The sequence below is a fragment of the Neodiprion lecontei genome, chromosome 6 (genome assembly GCF_021901455.1).
Source record: "Neodiprion lecontei isolate iyNeoLeco1 chromosome 6, iyNeoLeco1.1, whole genome shotgun sequence".
Taxonomy (NCBI): domain Eukaryota; kingdom Metazoa; phylum Arthropoda; class Insecta; order Hymenoptera; family Diprionidae; genus Neodiprion; species Neodiprion lecontei.
Window position 1 is genome coordinate 22,421,268 of NC_060265.1, and position 26,562 is coordinate 22,447,829.

The 26,562-nt window shown below is 41.6% G+C and overlaps 1 protein-coding gene across 1 annotated transcript in view; it reads left to right on the forward strand.

Moving 5' to 3' along the window:
* The window catches only part of LOC107226660 (acetylcholine receptor subunit alpha-like 1), a 106,293-nt gene that overhangs the window by 65,987 nt on the left and 13,744 nt on the right, over positions 1-26,562 (forward strand). The window contains 1 exon segment of the mRNA XM_046743041.1: positions 17,675-17,719. Coding sequence (XP_046598997.1) covers positions 17,675-17,719 — 45 coding nt within the window.

A 26,562-nucleotide genomic window follows, 5' to 3' on the forward strand; every position in this document is an offset into this window, starting at 1 on the left:
ATTAATACTGACTCTTGTGCAACGTGAACTCCTGCAATTCTGATAATTAATTAATTCAGAGAAATATAACATAGAAATAAATGGCTTGCTTGCAGAGTTACAGTTTTGGTTTTGTTGACTAGCTTCATGTTTAGATAGACGGTTGTTAACGAGAATATAAATTTAAAAGCGTCGGATATTCTCGGAGCTAAAGATCTTTAGTTTAAGTTTCAGAACAATGTTACTAGTGTGTACTACCGAGAAGATCGTGTTAGGCAAAAGAAATGATTCAAGCGCGTAATTAGAAAGAAATTGAAAAAGAAACAAAGATGGAACAACTCGTTACTGATTCGATAGTGTATTCGTGTTAAATTAGAAATGACCCATGGTGTAAAACATGCGGGTGGGATGCCAGGTTCATCGCATTGTTGTCCGGATCCCATTGTTGTGGGTCCATCGACACACGTACGCTTGTACGCTAGAGGAAGACGGGATGAATCGCGTACCTACATACACGAATCATATGTGTGAAAAGCATGAATGTGCGTCCTTGCTGTTGATGCTGCTTGCACTGCAAGAGTGACCGAGTTATATAATGGGCAAGAGATCTATTGTGTTGCTGCTTTCGTGGTAAGGTGGCATAGAAATTATCCTAGTATATGACAAAGGCGCTTACCTAGTTCTGTAGTTATTAACCGACGTGCAGACTCCCACGGGAAATAATAAACGCGCGTAAATCCCCTCGACTTTATTTTTTCTCATCAATTTATTCCCAACCTGCATAGAATTAATTTACAGTTTTGCAGTAAGGAATCGATGTTTTATTCTGTCGCCAAAGTTTTACTACCACTCCTCCTGAATTCCACAATCCTTTGGACGTCCGAGGATTATACACGACTGCGGGAAAATCCGAGGGCAGCCTCCCACAGGATCGCGAAATGACAATGCAGCTTCAGAGAGAGAGAGAGAGAGAGATTTTAGTAATATATATATATATATATATATATATGTACGCAGAGATAAGGCGGTGTTAATTCGAATCGTGTACACCCTGCAGGTATGCAATTATCGAATGCTCCGCGGGGCGAGGAGATGAAAAAGCGTCCTTCGGCTTAAACGTGACGTGCATTACATAACGCGAGCAGAGAAGCTCGCTTTACTTTTTCTATTAAAGTTAACTTCCTTTGTCAGGGAATATGTCGATATTATTAACTTTTGCAGGCTTGCCATCTCGTCGCTCGTCGTTCGCCGTTCGCGCGACGTACCGTAACTCTTATATGCAAATCCGTTGTAGGAGAACAGAAGAGGGGAAACCGATCCGGCCATCCGTGGCATAATGGCGAACATCAGCCGACTGGGTTAATCAACTTTGTACTTTAATGAATTTCCATCAGATTTCCCCGAGCGCTTCGAATCCCCGTAGAAAAACCGCCATCGAAAGAATTGGATTTGATTATACTTCCCTTTCGTTTTCATAATTTTCTCAATTTACTCTCTCAAGCTTTATGGATATAATAGTTAATATTTATTCAAAACATTCGCCAATTTTCTAAAGCTCCAATCGTTTCATACGGTGATGACTACTGACGACAAATAGGAACAAAAATATCAGAACGCGCGTGTGAAATGAAAATATGTCAATTCTTCGCAATCTAATACGTAAGGGTAAAACAAGAAGTTGAATTATTTATTAAAGTCTGAATATTATGCAGATACGATTAAACCTACTTTTGTACTTCTGAAAATATTACACGGTTTTTTATTTCATTTCATTTCTTTGGTCATGAATTTCATTACAAGGTAATCGAGTTGACTTGCAAATTTTCATTCGCACGTTACACAGATAGAATATTGAATTTATCAGCAGTAACGAGTAATCCGAGAAGGGTTTTACATACGCCATACTTGTAGAATTATAATAGTGGTTGAACGGAATCCCCCTGTTTTCTAGAAACATGTTTGTAAATCTCGAGATAAAAATCGCTACAAGAGTAGAAAAATGCAGAGAAGTACAAGAATTGTCGATTTAAAAAAGAGCAATTGAAAAAGCTTACATTGGACCAAACGAATAAACTAAAGAAATGAGAGTAAATCCCCGAGAAAAGAAGCCGTAAAAAGGATTAAAAAACAAAAAAGAACGAAAAAAAAAAACCACGTGAAATAGAAGAGATAATACAAAGAAGGATATAACACGGACTTCGCGTACAGATAAGCCTCATATTAATGGCCTTGCGAATTATATCAACGAAACAACGCCAAGGCAAACTGCTGCGGTTGTTTTCCACGCGGGGTGGCGCAGTCCCATCAAGATACCACCCCATGCCATACCGCCATGGCACAGGGGTGCCGTAGCGGTGGTCGTACAATACATTTTAAGTTGCAAATCTAGATAGCGTTTAGCCGAGGTCGAAGCAGAGTTTTTGGCGTTACACGGTCGCAAAATTCTTTCCTTCCGACTAACTTCGAGCTTGAATTGATAATGCCGTCTCAACCCCGAGGTCAGTACGGATGATGAAATTTCCCCTCATCATCGGTCCTCCGAAATATCAGTGTCCACGGATGATCGAAAGGCGAAAGTTCAGAGATTTGAAATCTATATCGTTTTTCTAAAAGCGGATAAAAAATTACGTGGTCAGAAACTGAACATAATTGCTCAATACTTGCGTGCCAAAATACGTACGCGAGTTTTCCGCCGCCTAGCATTGTTTGCCCAATGATAAATCTCATCGTGCAGTGTTCAAATGCAGCGGTTATGTCCGCGGAATTGGCAAGCTAAGCGCCGCGCCAATTATATCGAGGTGAACTTTTACCCGGAATTTTTGCCAGACACGCACACACGCGTCTGCATTCACACGAGCGAATAAATTCTCGCCTTTTGTGGAACCCACCTGCAATGCATCCTCCCCACGAGTAATCAGAACCGGCGTAACGAGCTTAAAAGCACCGTAACGCACCCGAGGGCCCGTAATTTGCATCGCGGAACTCACTCGTCTGCGATAACATTTTCACCTATCGTTATTAGCTCTCCGTATTTCGCGATGGACGCGCAGCCTTCTTTGTATCTCATTCTGATTTTATCAGCTCGTACGGAGTGACAGAGAAGAGACTGAGGCGTAGACGTCCTTTCCTTGAAAATCGTGAGCTTAGCGAAGGGTTGACGATTTTCACCCCGAGAAATAGATATTTTTACTATATAAGACATCATGTTTTTCTGAGAATATTATTTCAGCACGAAAATATCGACTAAATTTAAGGACAAATAACAAAAGAGACTAGGAATAATTTCGTTCTGTGGTGTAATTTACCAAGTGACGGGTGGATTTTTATAACTGTAAAGTTTAAGTTGTACGCATAGAATTTCCAATCCAGTGAATTTGTATTTACATTAGCTGTGTTTATTGCAGTCATAATATATAACAAAGCACGTATAGATGTTTGTTATGTATATAAAGTTTGGATATGAGTTTGCAGGAGAAATCCTGAGTGGCGTAATAAATTATCTTAGCCTCGCAAAGTTTTACGAGACAACCTGTCTCCGGTGGAAAATAGCTTTTCGAACGTTTCTCGTTTCTATTCACTCTTCGTGCCAAGCTTCAAAGCGATTCCCTGCGGAGAACAAGTTTGACCCTTCAACCCTCTCCCGGCCCTCGAAGCTGCGACGCGCCTGCCGTGTCTTTGAGTCCTGAAGGAAGGAGAAGGGAGATGCGAAGAGAAGGAAAACGAAGACAATAAAAAAAAAAAAAAACACACACTCACGCATACACATAGTCGCGTGTATGTAGGGCGGGAATGGAAGAAAAAAGAGAGACAGCTTCCAGGATCGTAAAGCTATACACGTCGATTTTATAGGCGATAAAATCGCGGTATGTTCGGTTGTGTACGCAGGTATAACTTACATGTATATACGCTGTATAGAGATATTCGATTCAATTTGATGTAGGCTTGCCGAATGAAATTCTCAACGAAAGGAATTTTGTCTAATGCAATGATAATAAATTTTCTGTTATCTGGTTAGGCCATTCTGACGTATAAAACGGAATCTTCCAAAGGCGTGGAGAATTCTCTTCAATTTATGTTAAGTTCTGAAATAGAGTATATAATACGAAACGCATTCAAGCATAAGTGAGCGACTTTGAATAGTTTCAAAAGTTGAGAAGTGTATACGTTGGAAGCGTCGCGGAAAGTTCTTACTTTGAAATTAAAGATGATTTTTATGACGTTAAGCTCGGCGAAGCGGTGGATAAATTCTTTTGGAACTTAACTTTGGCAACTCGAGATAAACGGGAGGAGAATTAAAAATAATTATACGGTGAAAGGTTTTTCTTTTGTCTTCGGGCAGAGATTGTAAAAAAAATTCGAGAAAGCTCCGCGACCCAAGGCTTGAGCGTTCTCCTTGTTTTGAACGTTACATCTTATATTCGAAAAATATATGTACACACGTACATGATTACTTGCATACATACATCGCATGGATCTTAAACAGTATTTAATTATTATAATTATTTTACAATTAGTTCACCCGGCAGAGGAGACGCGCTCTTGTTTACTCTTTGAGCAATTACTTTATAACGTTGTGGTTTTAATTAGTTTCCGCATTGCGACGCCCCGTGCCGTTATCCCTTGCTTTCGTTTTTACTATAACATTATTATTTCTCATTATTTTCACCAACGAATAATCGCCGCTTCAACTTAGCGTTTTGAACCAGTTTTTTTCAACAATACCATTTCGTTATATCCACTTGGTCCTTCTGGATTCGGTTGCTCGATTCCAAGACGGCTTTCAAGGCTTAATTTTCACCAAAATTATTCTCTACTCTTTACGCGTATTGTTGGCAAGAAAGAAGAGAAAGAAAAAAGGCACGGTATTTCGTATTTTATTCAAGCCCATATTTTCAGTGATTCATTCAATTAAGAATTTAATTCAGTGGCTGCGAAGGTGAAGGCGACAAAACCGGAACAAAAATTTGTCAACCGAACGTCCGCATTCACTGAATTCAATTAAGATTTTTAATTACCACGCATGAAGTAATTTTTTTTTATCACAGCCACTCGTCCGTGGGCAACGTTCGAATCTTGAAGGCAAATATGTGCAGCTATCATATTACACGCGGAAATTCTTTTTCCCCAATCTCCATTCAATTTTTTTCATTAAAAAGTGAAAGAATGCCACAACGTCGGGGGTTCCAAAATTAAAAAAGGCAGTATAAAAGAGCGCGGGACTGAAAGTTATATGTACACGGGGCAAATACAGAAAAACACAGAGTACATGGCAAATATAAATACCCTGAAAGCGGAAGCGCCAAAAACCATTGAAATTATCAACCCTTATCAGGTGAATGATAAATACGTCGAAAATTGAAAACCCGTGTTAATTTCGGCCTGCGACGAGAAATTCTGGGTTAGGGTGGCAATTGTGAGGTTCTCTCTCCATGGCTTACGGTTACCCATGAATATATAGGTGTCAAGTTATTAATTATAATTAAAAAGAGTGTAGAGAAATAGTTCAAAATCAAACGTCTTATCAACTCTTGCAGTGTTTCCACAGTTTTTAATTTGCTATTTCTTTTGGAGTGTTCAAGTACAACTTAGAATTCATGTTATACGCGTTGTCCTTCTGTGTAGCGAAAACGTTAGAAAAAAAGCTGTGAGATTAATTAAATTCTTGTACCTATATGATACGTGCAACTAAACGAAAAATTGATCAATCTGCCGATGAATAATTCTAGTTGTACCACATTATACATTTTATAGTTATTTTTCCCGACGCAATTGTTCCAGTCAGTAAAAAGCCCTGAAAGAAAAATTGTCTGTACGGAAAAAAAAAAATTTCTGTTGGATTAACTACAACTTTGGCAAAGTGTCGAGGGACTGGCGCAGTCTTCCATTAAAGTTACTACAGTTTTCTGTTAAAGTTACTGAAGCTATACTGCGCGTTACTACAGATAGACGGTCTAATTTACCACGCGTGAAGAAAATTTGCAATTACAAAAAAATGCAGTAAAGTCAAAAACAAAAATATGTCAGTCGCAAAAGTAGTGGATGCATCGGTAATTATTGTTTCGTTTACGGTTAAAACTTGTCGCTGTCGAAATTAATATTTTGCATTATATAAGACAGCTTTAGCTCTTATACATGCAATTACTTGGTAAACATTTGAAAAAATGTTGTAAGAAAAACTTTGTGACATATCTGGTTCAGTTCGAGTCCTCAGGGACTTTTTCTTCGAATATCGTTGGGCATTGCACGGTTTCAGGTACGCGCTTCTCCGAGAAAGTGGTCGACCAACTTGTTGACGCAAAGGGAACGTCTCGACTTACAGCGCTCGTCAAGAAGCACATCAAGAAGCTCTGACAGTGCCCGGTAACTGACAAAAGTTCGCAACTTGTTTGATGAGAAATTGGATTTATACTTGTAGCTTGACGAGGACGGCGATACATTCGGTATAGAAATTTGAAACCATAAAAAAAGAAAAAAAATTAAAGAACGAGAAAAGAAATGTTAATAAAAAAAAAAGTACCAAAGAACAAATTCATTTCAGGTTCCTATTATGCGATCTGCAGTTTGCGACCCGTTTTCTGCAAAGAAACACGACCTGCGTGTTCACAATGACGATGAGGATAAGAAGCGTCTTTGAGGAGTGGCAGGAAGTTTGGTCTGCTCGTTCCCCTCCTCCTCCTACTCCTCCTCTTTTTCGGCTGTGATAAAACCCGCGTGAAATAATGTATTCATCGGGTACCTTATACCGCGGTTACGCAAACCCCCATCAGGGCAATGAAAAAACTTTGCATAATGAAACTAATATTCGCTACACGGCGTCACGCGAGCCGGCTGGGAGGAAAAAAATGTGACGGTGATTTAGATTTTTTACGAGTGACACGCATACAGGTACGAAGTGTATGCGGCGGTATATTGCAAGCATGCCTTGACGTATGGGTGTGAGATTTCCAACACGATGTGCGTCGCTGTAATCGTGTGCAATAATAAGGCCAGTGACAACGCGTCTTACCGTCTTACGTCCGTCTAATCGACATTTTTCGCTGAGGAAGAAGGACGGAAAGGGGATTGACGGGGTGCTCGTAATTTTCATCCCTCGGTTTGAAAACAGATCGCTTTATTACCGCAGGGTTCGGCTGTTTGTGGGATTAGCTTTTACGGATCCGCAAATCACGCCCTCCTAGATACAAGCAGCCTGCGTGATCTCGTCGGCACGTGATGAGCGGACGAACCATCCCGTCTGTATAATATAAGACTAAGCGGCGTACGAGTTTGAAAACTGGAGAGCTTGTTATACACGGCTTAAAGGCGTTGATTATAATATAAATTTGTAGGAAGCCCAATTCCGAACGTTCTCTTACACGTATTCAACAATGATGTACTTGAGATGAAATTTCGCCGAGTTTTGCCTTCCGTTTCTTCTTTATTACGAATTTCTTCATCTTGAGTTTACATCGTCAATCCATCTTACATCTTTTCTTTCTTCTCCTTCCCTTCCTTTCCAGTCATACGTATTTGTAACGTTGTTCTTTATGTATAACTTCTTTTTCACTCCTCTGCAACCCATGCTATAGTTTGAAAGAATAAAAAGAAGTACAACAATGCTTTTTCCGACGTTAAAATGAAAAAGTTTAACGCCACGATATCCCCGCTCATATTGCATTTGGATAGGTACGTGTAGGTGAATGTATGTATGTAATATATACATCGCCTGTATAATATACACACACGTAAGTTACGGTATTTCCTACATGTACGGATGAAAATGTCTTTGAAAGAGAAAGTATCATGTGACTCCACGAAGCCAGAGAATCCTTCAAAAACCCAGAACGACCCCAGGCTTCGGAATATATATACATACAGTATACATAGATAGCTCGACGATATATGTTTTCTCCTCCCAAAGAGGCGTCCGCGCGCCGTCCAGGAAAAACCGACCAACTTTCTACTCTCCAATTTTCCTCTGCCGCCGGGTAAATAAATTCATTTACTTTTTCGTTACTCGACCAAGTGCTTACAGGTACACTTGTACGTATATACGCATATACAGGGGATGCGACGGAAGATGTAATAAATAATTATCGAACGAAGAAGACGTCATTTAAGAGAAGAAACAATAATAAGTTAATATAACGATAAAGAAATTGGAAATTTTTAGAAGAAATGGTCTAAAAATACGTCGCATCGTACGGCAATATTATATGTGACAAACGTGAAAATTCTTCTTTCCATTTTCAGACCGCGATTATATATCGATGTGCCGCCTGAGCTTCGTCCGTTCTGCAGGTGTACCTTCACCTACACGCGCACCTACACACAGAAGACGTTTACGAGTTTCCCGATAGCCCTAATTTCGCGAGGAATGGATTGTTGATTGATTCTGAAAAAAACGCACGGTCGTCTTCTCCTGAAACTCTGCGCACATGAACCCTCCCGATATTTCAATTCTTCGATACTTTATTTCCCTGGAATAATGCGGGAATGATTTTTTTTTTTTTTTTCTCCTTGTATCAATAACGAGAACTCGATGGAATGTGGGAAAATCTCTTGCAAACGAGGTCGTCTTTATAATTGGAACGGTGAAATTGAAATAGAAATAGCAAGTCCTCCGGCTCCGGTGATTGGAATCCTCTTCTGCTTACTCGTGAAAGTAGAAAATGAATCCGATCAGAGACGATGCCTCGTATTTCCACAGACGCGTACGTCACACACGATGTTTAAACGTCTGAATTCGCACGTGCCGATGTATGCATCCGCAAATTTATTCGCATTCATGCTGTACTCGATAGATGACCTGTCACGCTTTTTGAGAAAGAAGATCAGAAGGATAACAAGAAGATGTAATCACCCGCCGTAGGAAGAAGCAATTACTTTTCCAATTTCGATTCATAGTGATTCGTAATAATTCTCCAAGCCCGTCGTCTCCTCGAATTAGCCGTATGTTAATATACCTCGACGTATAACTTCGTAACTGTGAATACATGCAGGGAGAAAAGCTTCGTATGTATAACGTTAATCTCGTTACCATATTCAAATTTCGTTTGAATACCGCGGAATACCATCAAGAATTTCTGTTTTTCATTAATCGCGCAGTATAATTTAACAGCTAATTTCTCCCAATCTTGCCAATCGTGAATACATGTAACGCTGCATCGCATCGTCTAACATTTCTTGAAAATGGTTCACCTGACAGGAAGAGGACATCTCATACTTTCATTTCACAATCCTCGAAAATCGAATCAAATTTGGCAAATATTTTCGCGAGCGACAAAACTTTCAACCTTTTCCATCAAGAGAGCTCGGATAAAGGGGGTGAAATTTTTCAAATTTTTTGTTTTTTTCTTCCTACCCGCGAAAGAATTTTAGCCCCTCGGTATTCGCGGGGAGTTTAGGCACGGCCCGGGCTGACGGCTGACGCAATTAAAAGTTTTCTACTTCTTGCGGTTAATCTGTCTTTGTCCTGGGTTATACCCGTTATGAACGACTCCCCTTAATGTCGCGTTGTCGGCATCTCCGTCCGTTCCGCAGTCCCGGGGATGAAACCAATCCTGCATTATTCATTAGGCACACCATTTCTCACATTTTTTTCCTCTCCTCCCCTTTTTCGCCTTCTTCCTTCTCCCCCTCCTTCCCTTCCTTTTCTTTCCCACTTCTCACGCTTCGAAGCATCGCTGGATTCACGACGTGTACAAAGAATTAATTTACACTCTCATTGTCAGTTCTCGGTAAGTTCTATCTAGTATTCCCAGCTATGCGTACACGCGAGAAGAGACGAGAAAATTTCGTTGATTGAAAAATGCAGATTTTCAGTTGAAATAACCTTACGTCTTTTCCGAGAGAAAGTGACGCACGAAAAAGCCTAGAAGCTGAGCCTCTTCCGCCCTGGTGAAAGGAAAAAATCACGCTCCGCAAACATAAGAACGAAGCTGCAATAACGTCACGAATAAATATCAAATTCACGACTGTGAATTTTTTTCTCCCCGCCTTTGCAGCACGGCTTCGCTTTGGTACGATTCCACACAAAAATTATGCGGTTCCAGCAGCCGGATTCACCCACTGCGGACATACAAGTATTCGCATCGCTGCTATCTATCCCTGCGCTTCTCTTCGCCCCCAGAGTGCAGAGTTATAGCGAATCGAGAAAGGTTCGATTTACTTATCGCCTGCACTGTGGATATCGGTATAAGATTATTTTCTTTCATGTCCTTACGGGGATCATTGCAAAGAGCTTCTCTTCCTCCATTTCCATATTCGGCTCCTTTTACTTCTTCGATTTGTCGCGTCTTTTTTTCAACTCATTATTATACATACGAAAATGTGTTATGCAGCATTTGATTTCCGTAATGACGTCTTTTTCAACGCGTACGTGCGTGTCTGATATGTATATATGCCGACACCCTAGCTCTGTAGGTGGGCAAGCATATTATACACATAAGGGGTACAGCGATACGCGCACCTAACATGTAGACGTACACCGAAGGCGAGAAGGGAGCCGCTATAAATCAGAAAAATAATATCCTAGCCGCATTAAGTTACGATCTTTAATTTTGTACACCTTATTTACGACGTCCTTCGTTAAGCTTGTCCCTTCTTCATTCTCCACTGTCACTTCGCGTAAGATTAACGAACCTTGGTGAATTTAGTTCATTTGATTTTTTCTTGTGTATTGTATGATATGCATTTTGAAGAAATTTTTCTTCTTTACGTTACCTTCAAAAATCTGCCCACAGTTTTCGCAAATATACAACAATTCGGTTAAATAAATAACGAGCCTGTACACTTTTGTTCAGATTTTCTTCAAGTAGCTATGATTCGAAAAGTCACGCGATTCGTTCGCTGCGATAACGTATCCGATGATTTTTCCTAAAGTCCCTTCACTGGATAAATTAACGATCGGGGATATTGAAATTCCGAATAACTTGAAGCTGCGCTAAAAGGAAATCTCTTTTGTCCGTTCGTCATTTTCGCCACACATTTTCGTCATATTTGTCACATGGTCAGTTTGAACTGAAATTACGCGTTATTTCATTTTTAAACAAAGAAAATTCAGAGATTAGAAATTTACGAACCCCGTTTGGCATATTTTGTAACATTCTTAAGATAATCCTACACAACTACGTCATTCAACCTGCATTTTAAATCATAAAATTTTTGCGTCATCCTTGTAGTTTCTCAAACATTTTCAATGTAAAAATCCCAAACGTGACCGAGTCAAAGTGACAAACATCGCCAAAAGTAGGGTTGAATAGCTCTAAGGCTTGGAAATCTCATATACGTAGGTACGTAGTCGGGTTGAATATCGAAATTCGACGCGGATACACAGAGCTGAGACTTGAATTTCTTATCCTCCACACAATCTCGAATTCTCAACGGTTCAGCTATCTGGTATTACATCTGATACCTTCGGAAGCACAATTTCGACTCCCCCTTCCGTTCCGGCATACGGGTACGTATAGGAACGTATAGGTATGTATTCCCGCAGCGGATCGCTGGTGTAGACGTTACCTTAAATTGCATGATGGTAGGGAAATGTGTGCAGCTAGCTAGCTAATCAAAGCAGCTGTATATACATATAATATAAAGTTCGCGATGACAACATCTCTTGATTAACTCGCAATAAATGTCCGTTTTACGCGAATATCCTGACACATATCGCACTGTATATTCTTTCCGAAAGTGCGTTGAAGTCGTCTGCGTAAAACGCATGCATTCGGCGTTACGTACCTCAGATAACCCTCGTCATTTGTCAAGCGGAGCAATCTGTGAACGGAGTAGATATTACTCAAACCGACATAATGGCAGAGCCATGCACCCGCCATAATCGTTGCAGCCAGAGTCCATATACGCTCTCAACGTTATTGACGCACTCGAGGCAATTTGCATCAGGGGAGCAAATCGCCGGTCCATTCGACACAAGACCTGTCGCAATAATCGTCAATTATATCTCCGATTTGAGGAGAACGCGCGACGATCAGCATCTGCCGCTTTCACGTTTAGTAGTGGTAGAAGGAGAAGAAGATGAGGAAGAAAAGAACATCTTTTGGTGGAACGAATTCTTACTCTTTCGTGCATTGTCTCGGCATCTGCGGGAATAAGGAAAAGCCCGGCGTTGGATAAGGGACCACGAGCTTTGAGATAAGCCGAAGGATGCGTACGATGTACGAGTCGGATCCTGAAACCCTATCGAGTGACAGCCCGGCTATGATGATATTTAAAAATCGCTTAATGCCTCTAGATTTTGGATTTCGATAGTTTTCCGCACGGTACGGATGACGTTGATTTTTCGGTTCCATTTATCTCTTTCGCATCCCGACGAAGACTCGCACTTTAACGGATGTAGATTGATTGGCTCGAAATCGCTACGGAAATACGAGTATAAGAGGAGCTTTGTATCCTAGATGTAACGTCGAAGTAAACTGTCTTTCCTTGCGTACGCGTTGCGCTTCGACTTGCAAGTACCAATCTACTGGTTATCATCGAGAATGAATAGAATTTTACCTTTTATTTACCATTTATATCCAGTTCTTGGCAATAATCAATATAGTTGCTATGATTCTAGTATTTCAGTTCCTCTATAAAATTACCGCTGGTTTGACTGCGGTGCAATTTCAACGAATTAAAGCCAAGGTGAAATGTCGGTTACTATTCACGCCTTACGATCGAGTTGTTACAGTGCGTTGACCAGCTGCGAAAATAACAAATTCCGAAATTTGATGAAACTGGAGGAGGGAAAGTATAAGAGAGACAAACTTACAGCAGTGAAAAATATTTTACGATGAAAAGCGTGGTAAATTCTCGCGCACAAGTTGAACGTGTTGGAATATACGTCATGTCTACGTATAACAATGTATACTTTCAAGATATGATTTTCACACGTTGATGTGCGTATAAAACGAGATTTACACTGGTCAATTTACTTGATAAATTTTATATTTATTTCTTTTGCGGGCTTACCTACACACAAATGTATATATGTGGTATGTTATTCGCGTAAGCATCGATTCGCTTCTTTATCCGTATAAAAGTGACAAAAGAAATGTAGTCGATGCACACCTTATCGATAGCGAACAAAATCTGGCAAGTAGTAAAAGTCGGTAACGAACGTACATTTTTCGTGCATCTATTTCTTTCGCGCCAGATTATTTCAGTCGACGCAAGTCGTCCACGCAGGGTGTCGCGTTTAAAATTCCACCACTGGATACAGGCAGCCTCTCAAAACCACTTGGCCGCTTTTCCTACCATTTTCATCCCCATTCCTCTACTTTATACATGTGTTCGTAATGCGTTCTTGTAGTTTTTAAATGCTGCCTACGTCTTGCGGGACATTTTGCCGTAGACGTTAAAGCTGGAACCAGCTTGATATGCAATGCCTTGAAATCGTGCAATTATACCTGCGAGAAATCGGCTGATTGTGTGCCACTTCAAGGAGCGCAACGTTTATAACATTAAAGTACCGGCAATTAACAAAAATGTCCAAAGTTTCAAGTTTATTGACATGAGCCGATGCATATCAGTTCAGAAATTTGCCCCGAAATATTTTTAGACCTCTTCCGTTCAAAAAATGTCATTAAGTTTCCGCATCTTCTTTTAATAACTTCCCTCCTAGGTACTTGATAATACTTGTGAATATATAGTAACAGTGCAAAGAAGTAGAACGACGTAATTATTCTAGAATTTTTTAGCCACGATTAGAGTTCCATTATAACAATTGCGCGATCTCAATTCATACGGATCGTGTCATTTTAAAAATGGAGATGAACAGAGTACGTACGATTGCTTTCCGCGTGCATAAATGAGACTCTCACATGCGATAAGGCGTAGTTGTGAAAACTCGCCAGATCGATTATACCTGTATTATATAACATGCAGCAGTACAGATTCAGGATTTTCGGAGAGCACAAATTAATATCATCCGAACGTGTGTACACGTAATATATCATGCGAGGATCAGGCGACTCTTCATTTGCTATATTAGCATTAAACAAGCATCAATGCATCTTGGAAGTGTTTGCCACTCCTGAATATTATTCTGACGTGTAATACCCCGTCGGTAAGCATCTTGAATTATTGCTGGTACACATATCGCCGGCGATTTACTTAGGGTGCCTTTGGGTTCACCGTAATTTATACTGTGGCACCGGTAAGGAGGTCAAATACAAGACGTCGTCGATCTTCATTACTTTGACTGTAGTAATATACTAAACGGAAAATTTTTCGGTGAACGAGTTTTCGCGCAACGCCTTTTAACGGCAAGTTATTCATACACGACAAGAAAAATAAAAAATAGAAACACTTTCAATGTGGGAGCATACAATGCGAACGGGTTTCGTGGTTACGATATTTTTAACTTTACTCAGGTTGTACAATAAGTCAGTGTATTATATTTTTAGTAAAATCAGCATTAGATTATGCAAAACTCATTTCGGTAGTGCGCAATCGATCAAAGGGTGTCATCAAGTTCAGGCTTCATGCATAACACGCGTACGTTTTAGACAAATGTTATGTATCGATAGTCTTCATGCTTGTGCGATGAATGCATCATAATACAATACTTATTTTCAACTTTTTTGGGTAAATAAATTAATATAGTATGTCAATAAAATTGTCCTGAATTCGATGAATGTTTATTCACCTATCGAAAGTTAAAATCAGTTTCTGAGATCGCACTTGGTGGAAAAAAGCTTCTAGAAACGGCAAAAAACTTTTTGTGACGTAGAAAATTTCAGAATTACCGAGACTGACACTTTTTGATTACTACCGAAATTTCGAGTGATTTTGAAGGGTGTCAGTATCAATCCTTTTATAAAACCGGCTGGAATTTGGAACTCGTCGAGCGCGATAGTACGATCGAGTTTTAATGACTTGTGTGTTTGTTTCTGAAATTGGGTAGGAAAATACCGTAGAATAAATACGAGATCCTCAACGACGCGTTATAGTGATACATACGGGATCTTAGGCGGCGTTCAGGACTTCCCAAGTTAAACGAAAACCGAGTCAAAAGTATACAACACAGAGAAATTCAGTGTTACTCGTCGAATGGTACGAAGGTGCAAGATATATTAAGCTGTATAAGGTCCACAGAGAAGTTTTCTGAAAAGTCTTAAAAGCGAGACAGAAAAACAAATTAGAAATTCCGCAGGGACGTCTGAATAAGTGGCAATGCAGGAGGGCTGACGGGCTGCCTGTGGGGGTCGGAAGGGAAAGGGTGATGGGGGGTTTAGAATTTGTTGCAAAAGTGCAGAGGAATGGCTGGGAATGCGCGTCGAGGTGCGGCGTGTATCTCTTATAGCTATTCGCTCGGGGTGCAGGGTGCACTCACTTGCAGCCGTCGAGTCATCCGGTCTTTCGCTTCTCGGTGCAGAGATGCAGAGAGCGGATGCAGAGACGAGAGATACGATCTCGCCGTACGCGATCCATCCACCTGTCTTCTTCCAACATCCAATTTCCATAACATTAGCCTCCATACAGTCGCCATGCGGACCAGGCGACTTCGCGTCATCCGGCGCCGCGACGCTTCTTACACGGTAAATATGGGTGTGCTTATACACGCCAGCTTACACCGCTTGCGTACAACGGAGAGGCCGCAGACCGGATTGGTTATGTCCGCAGTAAGCGTCGTCAAGTTTACACTCTCTCACCCTTCGAATACGACACGTATTTTCAACACCGAGTGCAGCTTAAACAACCCGATTGCTGCTACGGTAAACGATCTTATCACGCCTTAACGATTTTGCAATGGCTTACACGGATTTCATACTTCTGCCTTTTATGTACTTAGGTAAATCCTGCTGGTTGTATTCAATATGTCCGTAACATGTAACGCGGTATTCGTGCCTCATGGAAGGGAAGAGTAAGTGAAAGCGGATTTGGCAACTGCGTGTACAACAATTTTTGAGACGCCTAGGTGAAACGGCTGAACTTGAGTATACTCGTACTTTGCTACGAAGCTATTTGACGCGAATAGATCTCAACGGAAAACAATTACAATAACAGGAACGGTTCAGTATGATATTCGCAGATCGAGCGACATGGTCGTGCTAGAGTTCACAGATGTTTTTGGTTTATTCGGAAATTTTAAATCAGATAGTGTTGGGTTGACGTCAAATTATTCTCCATACAAGTCTATACCGCGTATTTTTTCTGTATTTTTTTTTTCTTTACGATTAGTTGGTGGAATACAATGACGTATACAGAAGTGATATGGCCCAAAGGAACACCCTCAAAAAGGGACACTCCCCAGCAGTTCAAAACCAGCCATCGTACAGTCAAACTATACTTTCTCTGAGAATGAAGAAACGCACTATTTTCCCACTCAATGTCGAGTCAAATGATTAGTACATCCTAAAGTTTTATCCTGCATGACAAAACGACATCTACGGTTGATTAAAGCTACAAAGACGTGATACAGTTCCATCAAAATATTACACTTATTGCTGTTCTTCTGTTCATACTCGTACGACAAATTCACTGTGTAGGTGTAAAATAATACATATGCTCGATAAATGAGTTGCCGAAAAATAAAACCAACACAAACAGCGGCCTAAATCGAGCTTTGATGAAAGGTTAATCTTACAGCCGGAAAAAAACGACAATTCCAATAAGGTGGAATTTTTTTTTTTTATCTCGCGAAAAGGCGACTCGGATCCAACGGCGTTCTTATTTTTCACGCGTCGGTACAAAGCCGCCTACGGCGAGGGCGTGGGATCGCGACCTCGGAACACTACCCCCGAGATGTTGACTCGCAATCAGTAGGAGTCCTGCCAAGTGACATTTTCCGCCCGAGCACTGTCGCCTCTTGGCCTTTCTTTCTTATAACATCTCCGATTGTTATTCCCGAAGAGAGTGAAAGAACCTGCCACCGTAATCACTGGCACTTTTTCACCAGGACATCGTCGAGCCTAGCCGACACGATCATCATCCCGTCCACCAGGACGGATGTAAAATATTTACATTAGTTCCTATTCTTCCTCCCCATTATTTTATCTCCTTCTTATCCTCCGTCTCTTTATCTCGTTTTTCCCGACTATCATCATTAGCCTTAATCCAACTTCGGGAGGACAAAGGTTCCAGTGATTCCTGACGCAGCATATCCTACAGGTTGAGAGATAACAAACGTCCGGTTTTTCTTCCCGTGCTGTGTTATATTATCTTTCAGCTTACAGCTTACCCTTGATAGATTAACCTTGGAAAGACTGACCGTGAAAATGGAAAACTTGGATAAAAAATTGTTGCGAAGTTTAGCGGAAAAGAAGAAAAAAATAAAAAACAATTATTTCGAGTCAAATTCAAAACCACAAACTTTTGCGAGCTACGTGGGAAAATTATTAGGGATGCAGTGTAGACGATTCGTGTTGCCATTACGCTTTGTTTAATTGCTTTTCCTTCTCTTCGCTCAACGTAAATCGGAGAATTTACTTTCCTCCCGTTGATCATGCGCATTTTTATTTTTTGTTCCATCTTCGCTTGCCTTCTACGCCGACTGGAGTTATGATCTCAAAAATATATACCGAGGTGTCAGGGTTACGAGCCCAGCGTGCAGATAATGTCTTTTCGAGAGGAATCCTTGAACTTGAAGCGTATAAGTTTCCCGATTGTATATAGTTACGCGTATATTCCATAATTCCACTTGTATTCTTACAGACTAAATGGACTTTTTCTCGCAAATACTTCTAACCCGAATTTTTCTTCTCTTTGTTTGCAGAATTTGAAGAATCAGATCATGACTACGAACGTTTGGGTGGAGCAGGTAAGCAATTGTCTATCTTTTTTCTCGATCAAGTTTAAGCGCAAAATAATGTGTAATCGAATTTATCGGAACTACGTTAAAACCTCTATTTCCTTTATTATAACATCGAATCTAGTTTTAAAGCCAGAGAAAACAAATGGAAAGGAAAATAATCGATTCAGTGATGCCGATCGGCAAACCTGACTGCATATTTGTCCGAGGTGTAAAGTCAACAAAAATTTCCCACCGGTACAGTTTAGAGAAGCTATTATACCGTATTGCATTCACCACCGGAAGTCATTAAAAATGAAAAGTCTTAATGGATGGCGGAGGAGTTGGATGAAAAAATTTTCTGCTACAGATAGACATTCGCATCTGTATACACTATTACTACGACGTATCAGATGAATTTTTCATGACAAGCCGATAATTGCGATGTTCAGCAGTTGTTATAACCGGGTTATTTTCAGCCGTATGCCGAGTTTATTGCCAGAACATCCATAAAATCCTCCTACTACTGTTTGAATTCCGTTCACTCAATCGTTATTCTCCAATTTTACCGGTCATAACGTAACCGGTAAATTTGCCTAACAACATGTATCGATGAACTCCGTCAGCGAGAGGCAAATTTGACTTGTGGATACGAGGGTCACGATTAAGTGAAAGTCAACCTACCTGATTAAGGCCGAAAAACCGCGTAGTTTGAAACCGTGACACCGTGGCGATATTCTCGTTCGAGATTCACCTCCTTCTATACGTGCCAGCGATCGCTTCGAATCCACAAGTCAAGTGGGATCGGATCGACACTTTCCATTATAATGTCGAAGTGTTCCCGCGGTTTCAGAAAAGCGATTGTCCCTTAGATTCGGAGTGAGCTAGGTGGGTACGTATAATGAAAAGAAAGAAAGAAAGAAAAAAGAAAGTGAGAAGAGAAAAGAAAGGACGAGAAAAGAAGCGAGATCAGCCGGGGCGCGGAAGGCGTGACTCGCATGCCGAGGGGCAGCCCCTTTTCGGACTCCCGGATCCTTTCGAGTCTTCTTCCTCTTTTGTACGGAATCCCCGTCCAGATGCGATCCTACCTGCCCTTAGCTGCTGGGAGCCTTGAGCCTGACTATTCGCAGCCCATAACATACCTCGCCACTTTGTCTTCCACGACATTAATCCATTTTCCGACACCGCCGGGGATATCCTCGGGAAGAATTTCATCCACATTGCAACATTGCGTTCTATTTACGCATGTTACGAACCACCACCACCACCACCTTCACCCTATCGCAAATTCCCAGTAGAAACGACGGGAGGTCAAGGCTCACGAAATGGTAAAAACTTGACAACTGAAAGAAATATTTGACATTTCTTTGTTTCTTACATTTGAACCCGTGTCCCATCCAACCTAACCTTCCCACCAGCGATGTGCAAGAAGACAGCGAAAGAAAACCTGATGAGCTATCGTTGCATCTGTATCCAGTTTGAAAACATGGTGCAAAGCTCTACCGTTACCGAAATCCTGTCGTCGATACATCCGTAGCAGGTGGTTGGCGCTTCGGCGGAAGTAGGTACCTGTGTCTCTGTCATCATCAGTTCCGGATCATCGTCATTAATAACGGTACTACCGTTGTTTGCCGCTCAACTGCGCCAACCAGCTGATTAGGAACACCCAGTTGGGTCAAGGCTGATGCGATTCAGTCAGTCGGTACTGGTTTCGACACTTTTGGTCAACACTATTGTCGGAATGTGTAATGACAACTGGCCTGAACTACATGGTTACCACTTTCACTCTGGTGCATTTCGGTGAGATGAAAACCAGCCACATCTACCGGAACTGTATCGGAACTGTTCCCGCCTCGACGACGCTCAACTTGGCACCTCGCCGAGCTTTCCGTCGCCCTAAAGCTTTCGACAGAGATACGGCGGAACCGCTGAGCACCGCGACACCTTGTGTCAAGCCACCTAACGGCCATCTAGGTACTTACCGAATTGAAACACTCGAGATTTTCCGGTTTTTCATTGCATTAGTGTAACATTTATCGTGTCATTATATCCTTTGAATATTTTCCCTCTTATTATATTCCGATTAATATTTCAAAACTCTCTTATCTAGGTATACTGATGATTCAGTACAAAATATCAAGATCCTTCTTTGTTTTTGTATTATCTTGTCTGCTATCGCGTCTAACGTGTTAGACCTAAATGATACTACACAGTTTGTTATTACGACTCAAATTTCTACTTTTCTCGTCAGACTTCAATTTTTGTAAAATACCGTCATTTTATTGCAAAATCTATCGTAAGTCGCTTGTATCATGTTATTTTTCTGGTATCTTAAACTTGTCGTATTTTCCTCGCCTATCCCCACACCTTCCACCGCGTTCTTTGCCGCGGCCGACGCGGTATATTTTAAATCTGCGTTACCGACTTTCTCGGGCTGTTTGTGCAGGACAGTCTGAGAGCAGTATATGTAGTTGAGACCAGCCCGATCAGTCTCACCAGCCCCGAATGAATCTCTGTTTTATTTACTATTTTGCTTTCGTTTGTGTCTTCACTCGACGTCTCCACGTTTCCCTCTACCAACTATTAACGGAGTAATTTTATTTCATTTCACGTTATTTTGTTGCGTCGATTAAATTTCGTATCGTTCGAACTTAGAATTTGGTGCCCAACGCATATATTCCGCGTCATTTGCTTCTGTATTTTTTCTTTTTCTGTTATTATTTATTTGGTTGTTGTTTTTTTTTTTTTTTTTTTTTTAATTTCAAGGTGTGTTTGCGAGCGTACCTATCATTTTCTCTTTTTAATTATCATATCAATATTTCACCGCTCTGCACTTTATGTCGATAGATTTTTCAACGAAATCTTGGCAACGATAATATACCTACTTGAAAACACAATTGAGGATAAAATAGTATCATGAAAAATTGCAAGATTGTAATTTCTTCAAAACAACAAGGTATTGGAATGTTTATTAATTTGAATTATCATGTTTAGAAGCTATTACATCTACTAAGTTGAAGCGTCACTCCTTTACTGACAGTATACTCTGCCCGCTCAGAAAGGCGGAATCAGATTAAATCAGTGTTCGTCATGGAGAAACGCGGTAAAGACAGCACCGCTCGTAGAGGCTTTACATTTTCCAAAGTCTGCTCAATTATCCGGCGAGTGAAATTTCCCGTGAGTCTAGAAACAGCGTAATTGGGAAAGAAAGCAAGAATACCTTGCCAAGGATAAAAGTCAAAGAATCTCGAAAACCTCGGAGTATAATTTATGAAAGTGAAAAAAGAAAAAAACGAAGGCTTATCCATTCACGTGTGGTAAGAATCAGCGAGTCGGTGTTCGGGGAAAAAATTTTCGCCCCGTCAGGCGATGGCTGCTTCGATAGCAATATCGATGCCGAGTGTCGGAGAAAAGGATTTACGCCGGCGAAGATAAGTTTTGGGAAAAGAAGAAGCGAGAGTGAAATAATATAATTGCAACGAAACGACGAAAAGCGTAACCTCTTACAGAGGACCGGAACTTTCTTTTTTGAGTCAAGGATCGATCCCGCGCTTTTCGCAGCTTCTACAACCGTTCACGCGACTTGGTCGAAATACTTTTTATCCCACAATGTGAAAGGTTTCAGTTCTTACGTACTCGCCTTTGGGTCGCGGCTAGAGTCGTCGGATGATGATCCACACGAGTCCGAAAGAATTAATATCAAATTTTTACCATTTAAAACAGACGAAGTATAACGCAGTTAGAGTTCGAAAGTGACGCTGAGTAGCGCTAAACGAACCTTAATGGGAGGAACTTAAGTTCACTTAGGCTGAGTAAAATTTATACACGGAGCCCTTCACCGTGTACTTATATTAGGTTGAACTTGAGTCGAGGAGAAGAAGAGGGTAGAAAAGGAAATGAGAGAGGAGAGGAGAAGAGAAGAGAAGGAGGAGAAAAGCAGAGACAGGAACAGGAAATAGGAACGGACGGCGTTTACGAACCAACAAAGTCGACAAGAGTAATTCTATTTGTAAGAGGCAGGGTGAAAAGCAGATTTTGAAACAATAATAATCAAGATTTTGAATAGGTAGCTTGAACGAAATACAATTAAAAGATGATTGCTTCAGGACGACACTCGGCGGGAGGCGTGAGGCGGAATTGAAAGAGGTGCTAACGAATTTTCAAGCATTAAACGGACGAGGCGGAGCTTACACGTATAATACTTTGCTTCCACAGGAGCGGGGACGAGTTTATGTTTGATACGGGTTAAAACAGATGCAAATATTCGTCCGAGGCTCCGGTAACACTGCAGGATTCGGAAATAAACCGAGACAATTAGTCCGTTCTCCGCTGCTCCAACTGGAGGACATGCGGTCTGCCTATAAAATACACATTTACTCTCCAATAATTCAAGCCCCGTATTCAACCGGTCTAAAATTATACACGTTTCTGAACATGTTTGTATTTACGTCTGTGCGGACTACTCCGACGATGAAAGCATACATATTCAGCAACCAATTAACAAACTTCATCAGCATTCCGATCTAATCGAAAATTACGAGGTACGATCCATCCATGATTGGCTTCGCGTCTTCGCGAAAGCTCGCCGAATCGAACTTTACGTATCATCTCGCAGCAATGTTATATTGCGCATCGTGTCTGCATTCTTTTCATCATTTTCTAGTTGATTGTAAGATTCAGCTCTCTCCGCCTATACTCTAAACTTTACACGCGATGTCTAACTCGTCGGCAAGGAATTCTGAAAATATCAGCTCGTAACAAGTAGCCAATTTCTACCTGCCTTCGGCGTCTCTGATTACTCGCATTACACCGCATTGCGGTAAATAAATACGTGAGAAAATGCGAGGAAAGACTATATCAGGCTGATGAGAACACCGAGAGGCTTTACGAGGATGTGCAGCCGGTAGCTGAAGCATTATCGTTAACGTCGATCAGGGGCTCGCCAATGTAGCGTGAAATAAGGTTTCGTTGTTGCCAATCAATTGTCGCCGTTGACGGCAGTCTCAGCGTGTGTACGGAGTGTAATAAATAGCATTATCTACACTACACGTATAACAGGTAAGTATATGGGTTGTTACTCACGTATGACGAGGACGGCAGGCTTCGTTGTCAGCTCCCGCAGCGAGAGTTTCCTGCGTCTTTTCTACCTCACGAGTACGCGTCGACTCGATCCGGTGCGATGCACATCACGGGCACAAATTTTCACTGCGTTTCAAACTCAGGTGTTGCGAATTAATTGCGAATTTATATAGTCGTCACGAAAAGTTGGCATCGATCAAATCGTCGTTAATGATCACTCTCGCGATATTTCAGCATCGAGCTCAATCGCAAGCAAAACCTAACGAAGCGTTTCAGCTGATGGAAGGAAATAGAAACCGTAGAAAAAGTTCGACAAAATTCAAGAGCATAGATGTTTTATTTTCGTTAGTTTACTATGAAGATTTGCAACAGCTACCTACTAGAGACGCGAAAAGCCAAACGTGGGCTTGCGGTTAGTTCACATTTGCACGCGTACTTGAATACCGAACACGCCGCGAATAGTTATCTCAATAGTGTCGAATTGCGTACGTCCTACTACTGCGACCCAAGGGGCAAGACGGAAGCCATTGTCTTTACATACCTAAGTCTTAAAGTTGTGAAAACTGTGCAAGGTGACAACGTGTCTGTAACAGTGTTATTGATCCTTTCAAAATACAATACGTGATCCCTAACTCTAAGCGAAGATAAGATTATACGAATTAACAATTCATCGATTCAACGATTCGTATGTAATATGTTTTCCTGAATCCGTTCTCCTTGTTTTTTTCTTCTTTTACTAGAACGATTGATATTTTCATTTACTCGCACAAAATTAACAATTCACGTACGACGAGAATATCCGAAATCTGAGTGTTCCGAGGGTTGCTTTGCTCTCCGTGACGTGTCGGTTAATTCGATACGACGTGTAGGTTATGACGTAATCAACACGCCTGCCGGGATACATTTGAATTCTAAATGAGTGAATATGTGAATATATTCTTACCCCCGGGTAATAATATTTGTTCGACAGCGAAGACGAGAGTTTGTTTTATGTAAAACGCCTTGTTCTCATGCCTAGAACTCGTTCGATTAATATTTTCTACCGTTTCACTCAACCCGATCTGTATACTTAATCATTTTACCAGCTTCCCTGGTCCAAATAAATACCAAACATGGAAGTAATATTCATCACGCGACAGCTCTTAATTTTGTAGAGAAAGAATGCTCGATGCGATCAGTATCGGCAGTTGGTAGTTTCAGTCTCTTCGTGAATTCGACCGACAATGAGTCGTAATCAAGGGTTGACGAAGCGGGCTGCTAAATGTGGAAAGTTTTCATCCGGGTTCACTATATGCGATAAATTAACTCTGTATGAAAGAGTCTCGCGGTATAAACGGTAGGCGGTGATTTCACATACATATAACTCAAAAACCGAGCGCTGATACCGCGGGTGTCGAAATTGGCAGCTGGCAGCAGCTACGCCGAGACGATCTACAAGCCGCGGAGCGAGTAGCAGTTGGCGGAATAACACCCGGTCCTTCCCCTGCAGATTATCTCATCCCCCGGAATTTAACGCAGGATCTCACTTTTGGAGAGACAAGGTGTACGTAAACCGGCTGAAAACCGTATTGTCTGATACCGCGGAATTTGCCTGCGAGCATTGACGCGGAAGCGAAGCCTCTATCCGTCCTTTTTTTACGTCCGTATCACGTGACGCTCGATGCCACACTTCGCGCTGTTGTGTGATATTTTTTTTTTTTTTTATTTCAAAACGTGCCGAATATCGATTACACGGATAAGTATGTAACGAAACATTGGTGGAGGTGGGATCGATGATCGATGGAAATAAAACTTCTCTCCCATCGAACGTTGTTTGCATGCAAATAACGGCAATAAAATCACGCGGTTCGAACTTCCCGGATTTGTTTTCAACTCTGACATTCATGATACACGTTAACTCCAATTTAAATTCCGACGATGCGAAACGATTTTTATACATTTACGTGATATATTTCTACTGGTTGATCGTTCGCGTTCGCTTTAGCAAGGCTCTTTCCGAACTTTTAAACTCGATCCGATTACCGATTTAATTTTTTTTTCTGCCGAACAAGAATGAAGAAATACAAAACGGTCAGAAGAAAGCTGTATATAAAACGAAAAATATTCTAGATTCATTATCACCAATATCCAGTTTCGTATTGAACATCGCGCGTAAAGCATACGTGATACTGTACGTACCGTACGATACACACGCATAGGTATAAAACGGCAAAAGGGTCGCTTATTTTCATTTATCTCGAAAGGCTGGTGGGGGAAAATTGGCGGGATTGGAAGAAACGAGGCGAAAGAAGGGATTCGAAAGCGTTTTGCGAGAGAAGGGGCGTCCTATGCCGGGCTGTCGAAAGCCAAGCCCTGTAAATAAACTTTAGTTTCCTTGTTTTTCCGTAAAAATTTATCGACTGTCGCAGTTACACCCGTGCATACCATACGCGTGTATAAAACACGGAGAAGCACCGCGCGATTCCCCGACCGATATAATCCGATCTGAGCTATCTCACCCCCGCAATTTCAACCCCCACGCAGCGTATAACGAACACGTCGTACCTACCGAGAAGTTTTTACGTCCGTTCCTACCTCCCGGCATGTTCTATTTCGCATTCCCCGCGAGCTTTCTTCCTCTATAACACCGGCGTGCCCCCGAATTCGTTCCCCCCGAACGACACTCGTTAGCTTCCCGAATCAGTTGGGAATGTCGTGACGGTTCCGAGGCCGATAAGAGTCAGGGAATAGACAAAAGCGTGGGTAGAGATGCCGGAATTTGGGTCTGCACGAGGAAGAATCCGCGACGATCGGGCAGGTCGATCCAGAGTCGTTGATATTTTCGTTATAGAATACGTGGGAAGCGATAATTCTGACATTTGCTTACCACGTTTCTGATCTCTGAATGATTGAGTTGCGCCCATACTGCGTTTGAGGGGAACTACGAGGAGGATATGTGGCATACGTAACCGCGACAACATCCTTGTCTCGATCAATCAAGCACAGGGTCGATTAATCACGTTTACCGTACGCGTGCGCTTAGGGCTAAGCATCTGAAGGGGTAAGTTTATTAATTAGGTAGCTTCTTCACGGTTTCTCGCGCCCCTCTGCAACAAGGGAGGACACAACGCGGATATAATTTGTCAATTAGACTCTGGCTCTGGGGACCCTGCGTTATAGGTGTACCCGTCTGAGCGACGAGACCTTGCGTCAAACTGACGTCTAAATCGCGACTGCAATACCTGTGTAATTATCGATTCAAATCGTGGTGAACATTGCGCAGCGTTGGATTTTATCACCCTGGCTCGTCGATAATCGCGAGAGGCTTCATATCCTTATTCCAGCGCTTTGCGCAGTCGATTTTACAAACTAGCCAGCGTCCGAAGGATAAACAATTCTCGACGTGGATCGTTCGGCGGAGGCGAGCGAAAGCAAACAAATAAACGAATGGAAACAGCCTGAATCAAGAAAGACCCTGCAGGTTAAGGCGGGCGCCACTTAAACTCGGCGACCGAAAAGTCTTCGAAACAAGACCAGCCGGAGCTCCCGATCCAATCGTTAACGACCCGACAGGGTCGAGTTTGCGATTCCCCCGAAGAAGTTGGCCGGTATCTCGGAATGACTTAACCCCGATACCCTCCGGGACATTAGACATTTGGACTCAAAAGCCGAAACAGCTTGGCCGTTGCAATCAGCCTTTCTCTGGTGATTATATCGGTGTTATTTATTTATTTTCACGTGCTTTCGCTTTTGTACTCCGTGATTATGAAAAAAAATATCGGAAATACATCGACACCGTTATACAGTTACGGTTA